Source organism: Curcuma longa, chromosome 7 (assembly GCF_044706935.1).
Source record: "Curcuma longa cultivar G26 ecotype Majalengka, Jawa Barat chromosome 7, ITB_CL_G26_1.1, whole genome shotgun sequence".
In the NCBI taxonomy this organism is placed as follows: Eukaryota; Viridiplantae; Streptophyta; class Magnoliopsida; order Zingiberales; family Zingiberaceae; genus Curcuma; species Curcuma longa.
This window is the reverse complement of record NC_133867.1, coordinates 8612391-8621083: the sequence shown is the minus strand read 5'-3', so window position 1 is coordinate 8621083 and position 8693 is coordinate 8612391. Positions and strand designations below refer to the sequence as shown.

The following is an 8693-nucleotide window of genomic DNA, read 5'->3' as shown; positions in this document are numbered from 1 at the left end:
TTGAAATAAAGATCAGTGTCACATAATGTCATAGCAGCAATGTCAAGGGAATCTAGCACAAACATAAAAAGTGTAACTTTCAATGAGCAACAATGTGGATTGACCTCTACCTCAACTGGCTGATCCATGAATAAGTATTTCGCTGAAGAATCAATGCAACAATTTGTATCTAAATCACTATCAAATAGGATTGATAATGGACTCTCACAGATGATCATGAAACCGACCATGTGAAACTGTTGGGATGGCAGATCCCATAGAGAATGAACTCTCAATGCCAAAGCTTCATGCAGAAGCCATTCGGCATTGGTGGCGGTCTCTTGCTGTAGATTGCTTCTGAAAAGGTGTCGACCAACTGCCCTGCAAGGCTTGGAGGATCTTCAATCAGAGTATCAACGTAGACACTAACAACTCGCCTCTCCTGAGGGGTTGCCCGCAAGCTGAACCAAGTCAAGAACTTTACTCTGAAGCTGGTTTCGATATGCCCTTCGCATTCCAGCCATCTGATCACCTTCACACAGGACTCAAAGGTCCCTTCCAGTGGGCTATCGCAAAGATTTACGACGTCAAATTGTCTCTTCTTCGATGAACTCCCTGGTTCTTTGTCTGGCTTCATTGAACCATTCTCGAATATGTCTACCTTGGATTTCCCTTTGCTGCTGCACCTCCCGGAGCCATCGGTTCCGGTCTCCGCCCTGCAGAGGGAAGCAGGAAGAGTGGAATCTAATTTTCCAAATGGCACGATCACAATGGCGTTGCCGACAGGATTGTTAGATTCATTCTCTGATTTTGGGACCTCAGGTGCCTGGTTATTCTCCATGGATTTGGTGGAGTCTGTGCAAATGGTCGAGTTTGGTTCCTCATCTATAGCAGATTCAGAATGCCCAAGTGCTGTCTCTGGCTCAATGGCTTCTACTCCAGAAACAATGCCCTTGCATTCAGTCTTCTGCTGGTTAGGATCCTTTTCAGCATGGTCTGATGATCTTTCTGTCTCAACAATATCAGGCTTCTCAAAATCATCAAAATCCATTTCTGGCAGCTTATTCAAGTCAGCACATGTTGTACTATTAGTATTAGATTCATCTCCCTCGGAGGGATTCGACAAGGCACTACTTGTTGCTTTAGGGCTTTGGCAATGTGATCCTGAAACATCTGTCTCCAGCGCTACATCCACCGAGTTGTCGACGGGGTTGCCTTCAGTTTTTACTCCAATTTCCCATGTCCCCAGGTCATTTGTAATGCTAAAAGCTTCTACCTTAAACATATATTCTATATTTGGAGCTAGTTCTGTGATTAGCAATCTCCTCTTTGGGTTACACACAGAAAATGATGGTTCATCAGGGTATTCTGGGCTGTTTGCTAGTCTGAGCCACAAATTAAAACCAACTAGTTCTTTAGTTAGAGGTGAGTCATTCTCTATATCAAAAATAACAGTAAGGGATGTGGGTGATGTCTGTTCAAATCTAATGAAGCTAGAGGATACCGGAACGATTTCTGCACACAGCAAGGATGCAAGGAAACAATTAGTGGGAGAAACAAACCATACCATAATGTTCAAGAGACTCGAAGCTTACGGTGAAGTCGAGAATGAGCTGACTGGGCATCAGAGCGCATGGAATCCAGTAAGTCTACTGCACTGGCACACAGTTTTTGAACCTCAGCACCAACAGAAAGTCGGTTGACAATTCCGCGTGCCATATTTTCTAAATCATCAATAGGCCCAACCTCAGACTCCAATTTCTTCTGCGCTTGGTCAACTATCTCATGGAAACTCTGGTACTTCTCTGTTGAGCTGAGAAGTTTATGACTAAGAGAAATCCTATAACACAGTACATCAACACGGCGAGCATACTTTGCAATCACAAGCTGCTTCTTCCAGCACCTGCACAATTGAAAAGATTGAGGTTATACAGCTAGTATATTGTCTTCCAACATGTGCACACTATTGTTGATGTGTTTTGCAACTGACACCGTTCCTTTCTATCAAAACTATCCATCAAGTCACAGGTTACTACTGCTTTTACTCTAAATCTACTGTCAAAAAGCATCTGCAGTCCATTCCTCCAGTTTCTTTAAGTGTCTCTAATGTTCTTGCAAGTAACAAAATAAGCAACTTTTATGTGGCTGCTGTTATAAATATAAGTTGCTTGTCCAAGAAAAATACAGTAAGGGGCAAAGTAGATGATAATGGTATATTTGGTTAACATCATAGTTTTCTAAAGTTGAGTAGACAAACTTAAATTTTACAAATTATTATATCATTCAAAGGATAAAATAAATAGGATTCATTTAAGGGCAAGCAACCTTGAGGTCAATGCCAACTCAACCAATTATCTAGAAGCATAAGAAGCCTTCTCCCACCAATCATTTTGAAGATTCAGATATGGTTCACTCAATGAGTTTTTGTCTAAATATGTGCATGCTTCAAATCTACAACCATGAGAAGACTGTGCATACATTCACCATGAAACTTTTCCAAGAACCTCAACAGCCTGCTGTATACCTTCGATCCCTATGGTACTCTTGAGTTCATCTCGTGTCTATTTACATGTTACCTATTTTCATTCTTAAAAATTGTCTTTACTCAAACAATACTTTTTATCAGCACATAAAAAATAACCATTTCAACAAAAATGATAGCAGAGCTCCCATCAATGTAAAGCCAAATTATAATCACAGGCATGCATATGTAATCAACTTCATTTTTCAAAAAATCTAAAATAACCTACCCAAAATCTAGCAAAACAAGATTCTCTGATCTAAAAAGTATCAAATGGGGAACAATCGTTTTACTAGTTGAAAGGGTTGCACAAAATCACCATATAATTAGGAACAATTACTATATTGGTTCAAATATTTGCAATGAATATTCTTGGTGCAAACCAACAAGTCCAACATTTTGTTCCTTCATGTCATATCTATCACACAATATTTCCATTCTGTTAAGTTTTTGAGACACAAAAGTCATAAATCTCCAGTTGCTATCTGGATGCTAACTCTGCATTATAGTCATTTACCAAATCTTCCATCTACTCCTGCCAATTGTCATCAGAATCTATTATCTACTTCATATAAAGTCTTCTGATGAAATAAATCCATGATAACTTTTACATTCCAAAATCAAAATCTTTGTTACTTTCTTCCAGTTGTTGCCAAATGACAACAATATTTGTCACTTACCTCAAATAACCATTCTAAGTCATTGGAGGTATGCTCTTTACTTTGATAGATTACCACTAGGTACATATGGATTGGAATCAAAATCCTAATGGCTCCCTTTGAATTAGATAAACAAACCTAATTACATTTTGCGTTTGAATAACTGTTTGAATTAGATAAACAAAAAAACCTCTTTCCTCGTAACATTTTGATCTCCATGAATATCTCTTTGAATGAGATAACCAGAAATCCTCTTTTACATTTTGACCTCCCTGAAAAATCCTTTTGATTTAGGTAAACAAAGAGCCACTTTTCTCATTACATTTGGGCCTCTTGGAGACATATAACATATATTCGGGGAGGTTGGAATGTAACAGGGAGAGAGGCAGAAGAGTTGAATCTATAAGGAGGGAAGGGAAATGCAGGGGAAAAGGAGGAAGGAAAAAAAAACTATTTACCTAATAAAAAGAAGGGAAAGAAATGAAAAACCAAAATTACCTTATTACCCCTTGTTCTTATCTTCTTGCTCAAATATATTTTAGGCTCTCGCCATGGAAATCTGACAATGCTTTGCTGTGGTCATCCCTGGTCATGACGCTTGGTGTTCAGAGCTGCATCCCTGGTCTATTGGTCGCATCACTTGGTGTTGCGAGTTGCATTAAGCTAATGGTTAGCTGCAACAACTTCATCCAGCCCTGCCCCTACAGCAACTCCCAACTCACCTACGACAACCCTTGACTGATCAGCCCACCTCCCCACCCTCCTTACGAAGATCCTCAAGGTTAAAGATAAGGATGACAACATAATCATCTCAACAGTGTCGATAAATAGAATGATGCAGCATATCAGAGTGCTGGCGACAAATCAAAATATTAGGACGACAATAGGAGCCTACTAGTGTCATCAACTAGCCTTAGTCGGAGCAAAATAGATAATTTGTTTCTTCTCTGTGGAAGCCAACCTCTTCCACCAGATTCCTGATTTTGGATGGAAGCAATTTGAACCAAAATTCTTTCTAGTCAAGTTCTGCAGAAGCTTTTGCCCAGGTAAACAAAGAAAATAATGTTTACATGCCTAAACTCTTGTGCCAATCCATGGAAAGTGTTTCCATCCTTGGGTGTAAATGAACCTTAGGTGTCACAAATATAAGGAATAGAAGGAGACCAACAAAAGTATAAGTCAATGTAGTAAAAATGGTTCTGTTAATCTGAATATTGTTAGTGATATAATCTTGTATAAAGCGCAATAAAGGATAAGATTTCATGTAGTCAATTTAAAATAGTTAGGACAATTCAGGTGAATGGTGTAGTTATCATCCTGACCTAACTTAATTATATCTAATAGTCCAACCAAGATCCTAACTTATCGCTAAACTCTTTCTACTAGTTGCACAATATTCATGTTCTCAAAAACTAGTTTATGTGTATGCACTACTTCCACATTATTTATGCTGTTCTTAAAATCTAGTTTATCCACTGATGGAGCCATAAATGAGCCATGATAATATTCATTGAAATCCACTAGATAACCACTGTATATATGTTTTATAAATCATAATACAAAGGTCCACTAGATAAATGTCGTTCAGCCTCCTTAGAAGCAAGGATATTGATAAAAGGTATACACTCTTAACTTATTCAACAAACCTGGACAGAAGAATATGCAATTGGATTGCATTGCAAGGAGTTGTATTGATTTCATAATTAACTTGATAAGGAGACAAAACATTCATGAAGAATATGAAAGTTAGTATGTGTTGCAATGTAGAGGGATTATCAGTAGGTTAGATTCATCATTCATCATATGCACACAGAAGAAAACCATATGAACTAGAATTAAAAATCTGCTATGCAACAAAAGAAAGCACACTCTGAATATGGATTTGCACACAAGATATTGGGATGGATTTACTCTCTGCATTTCTTACTAAACATACTTATGAGAAAACTATGCAGTTGTGACTCCTAACGCGATACCACCTAATAATACTGTCACATTTGTTTAAGCACGGATGTAACTCAGAATGTTTGATAGAAACAAAAGAGGTGTTGGCAAAGATGAAACAAAAGAGGTGTTGGTAAGAATTAAGAAAATTATTCTAAACGAATAAAAGGCGTGATTAAGAAATTACCCAAGCAAGTCATTAGATTTTCTGCAGTGAACACAGTAATAACTCCCATCCAACTTTGTGCACGTATCACTATTCATCATACCAGTACTTTCATGCTTAAGGGCACATTCAAGATGACAAGACATGCCACAAGATTCACCCTGAGAAAGAGTCTCAGCACCACAAACCAGCCAAAGACTAGGGTCCTTGTTGTCATCATATTTGTAACATATACAACATGAGCAACGCTTGCAGAATGAGTCTTCCATGTTAAGAGTAGCTCTGCAGGCAGAATTCTGGCAATTTCTTAGATTCTCCAGAGCTTCTTCTACATCGATTATCTGGAGGTTATTTGTGACAATTGGTAACCGTGTTGGATTTTCGCTCTTCCTTTGTCTCTTAGCTGTGGTTTGAGGACTAGGTGTAGATGGTATCTGTGATGAATCCCTTCTGTTTGCATTCTCTCCAGATTTCTTTTCAGAAACTACTCGAAGAAGGCACTTTATCATTTTTTGTTTAGTTAAGCCAGTATACTTTCTCTCCTTTCCTATCTCTGCACACAGAATGTCTGAAAGGTCATGGCGGGTCCATGTCTGTAACTTCTCAAGAGCACTCTCTGGCCATTTTGTCAATTCACGGACAAGCTCTCTCTTCTCCTCAATGCTCAACTTGCTACATTTAGATGGGTCGAGCACAAATCCTGAAGAGTGAAAATGGTAAGCAAGTTTAGCATATTTTGGTTAAATAAATCAGAAATGAGGTCAACATCATCCGATCAGGTAAAAAGAAGAAAATTTAAGATAATAAAGAAACTATAAATCAGAGAAAAGATTCATTAACTAAATCACATTATACATTTCTTATAGTAAATGCTTCTAAACGTGATAATTGAAATTTTGTTACAGTAAACCTTAATTTTTCTAGGGGATTATAATGGCTAAAGAAGATGACATCCGCTAATTGCAGGTTTCCATAGGGACGAAGAAAATAGAAATACTACAATGTTTTGTAGATGATGAAAGAATGGTGAAAACAGGCTGAGAACGGGATTCTTTTTCTTTTATCAGACGAATTATGGAGATTTTTGAAAGATTGTTTCTTTGGAGATAATTTGCAGCTATCCAAACTGAGATATCTGGACGAGCCCCACAATGCAACGAAGCAAACGATCTCGAAAAAAACCAATATACGAAAACTTAAAGAGGACGCCAAAAATCCTATCAAAGTCCAATCTTTATCATGCCAAACACGAAGAAAGCAACTAAGCCCTTCGATTTTTCCAACTTTATCAAACAAGGAACCAGAAAACCCACACAAAAAGGAAAATATCTCTGAAACCTCTAAATTGCGCAGAAGCATGAACGCGATCCGTTCTAAATCCACAGCAACGAACAGATCAGGCGCTCCCGACGCGACAATTGCCAAAACAGAAGACAGGAAAAGAATGAGGAAAAAAAAAGCTCGAGAAAGAGGCAATAAATCTACCAGGAAAACGCGGATCCATGACTGACGGCTTCAGCTCCTCTTCCCTTCACATTGCCTCCTCAAACTGACCCTTTCCGATCCCCCTCCTCCGACGCCATACGTCCATCCAAAACGAAGAATAGCAGCAGTTTCATTAAAATTCGCGGATTTTTTTCCCCCCACACTTTACGGTTAACATACATACCCCCACTCGAGAGAGGATCGAATTTGCTTCTTCCTCCTCGCCTTCAGATTCGCACTACGCCACGAGGCGACAGATCGATCGATCGATCGAAATGGAGCAGGTCGCGCGCAAGGGTTTGGATTTGCGGCAAATTGATCCCTTTTCTTTGTCTCTTCCTCATTTTGCCCTCCATCGATTAAAGGCCGCAAAAACCAGACAAACCCACCTACCCTTCTACCGGCGCAGGATCCGTTCAATCAGAGAGCGGGTAGGCGGCAGGTGGATTTACTGAGGGAGTTGAAAATTTCGCAATTAGTTGCGCGCTTGGAATTTAGTATTCTCTATATTATTATTAAAAATGATATATATATATATATATATATAAATATTATTTATGATTTAAAAAATATATTTAATATTTATTATTATCTCTAATCATTTGGCAGTTGACTTGGGAGTAGATATAGTCCGTCGAGAGCACGTAGTTGGAGGAATTATTTATCCCCTTGAATGGTTAAAATAAAAAAATAAAATAAATAAAATTAAAATTCAGTTAATAAATGGTCGGCAAGTGTCACAGCTAAGCATGTTGCTTGCACGCATGCTGATGCCAGAATTCGGACACGTGATAAATATTAGATTTTTCCAAAATATGTCCGGTTTATGATTTTTCTAGACTCTAAGATAATTCCTTTTAAAGAATTTTAAGTTTATGATTAATTTTTTTACAGCTAATTAACTTCAAAGTATCTATTTGATTCTTTAAAATATCACTCTATCTAAACTTTTGAATTCTATTTTCATGCAGCATGATAGTCGTGGGGTCAGATCAATCACATTAAGAATTAATCAGATTGTAAAAATTAAATACTTGAATTATTAAAAAAAAATATATTAGGTGTGAATGTTCTTACCTTATATTCGATTGTGATAATCTCTCTTTTAATCTTTTCTTCTTTTAGTCTTTGTTTATCTAGAGAAATAATAAGATTAAAGGTCCTAAATCAAGGCCATCTTTCCTTAAGTCATCGAAACACTTTCTTAATGTGCCTTTGAGTCCGCCAACTTTTGGATATTACGAGTATCTCTTAATCTAGGCCACATACCTTCAAGTTCACCTAAACTCATCTAACCTCTTAGCCTTAGATTCACCAAGCTTTTCCTAGATTCAAGTCATCTACCATGTTTCCTAAGTTCACCGACAAGTATAATTCAGTGGTAAATCATTGAGAGAAATAACTAAGAGGATAAAGATTTCAATCCTATTAGAGATAGGAATGAATATTCTAAAAGTCGATTACTAAATATGCATAAGTTGTACTATAAATTTATATAGTAGATAAAGAGAAGATTATCTATTTGATATCAAAAACAATATATATTAATTAAGTATAAACCTATAAGTCATATTAATAAATCATCAAATCATTAATTATATAATCCAACCACATGGGCTCATCAACAATCATAAACTTTTATGCTTAATTAAGTGTTAATCAAGATAGTTAAGTCAGTAACTAAATAGGACAAATGAACTAGTTGAGTTGGTCGAAGCAGTTAAGCCAATTTAAAAAAAAAACTTTTATTTTTATATTTTTATTCTATTACACGAACAAAACTAAGTGGCACTTATTTTTTTATTATTATTTTTTAAATCTAATTTTATCCTCTAAAAAAATAAATTTATCATATTCATTATCTAGATCTACATATATTTCCATTAATTAATTAATTCTCCAAACCAAGCATACGATGAATTTAAGTCGTTGACTTGTT

The 8693-nt window shown here is 36.9% G+C and overlaps 1 protein-coding gene across 1 annotated transcript; it reads right to left on the bottom strand.

Moving 5' to 3' along the window:
• Window positions 1-6919, bottom strand: LOC141832210 (VIN3-like protein 2). The gene is made up of 4 exons (XM_074719698.1): window positions 6755-6919; window positions 5291-5969; window positions 1575-1882; window positions 1-1494 (listed from the first exon to the last, which is right to left on the bottom strand). Exons 1-4 carry the CDS (start codon window positions 6771-6773, stop codon window positions 272-274), a joined length of 2229 nt encoding a protein of 742 aa, XP_074575799.1. The 5' UTR covers window positions 6774-6919; the 3' UTR covers window positions 1-271.
• Window positions 6920-8693: the final 1774 nt, after the last annotated feature.

What these genes read in the sequence shown, in the direction of transcription:
- LOC141832210 (XM_074719698.1), bottom strand. An exon ending in AAATCTAATGACTTGCTTGG is followed by an intron (nt 1,883 to 5,290) that starts GTAATTTCTTAA and finishes TCAATTGTGCAG; the next exon opens with GTGCTGGAAGAAGCAGCTTG. An exon ending in AGCTCATTCTCGACTTCACC is followed by an intron (nt 1,495 to 1,574) that starts GTAAGCTTCGAG and finishes TGCTGTGTGCAG; the next exon opens with AAATCGTTCCGGTATCCTCT.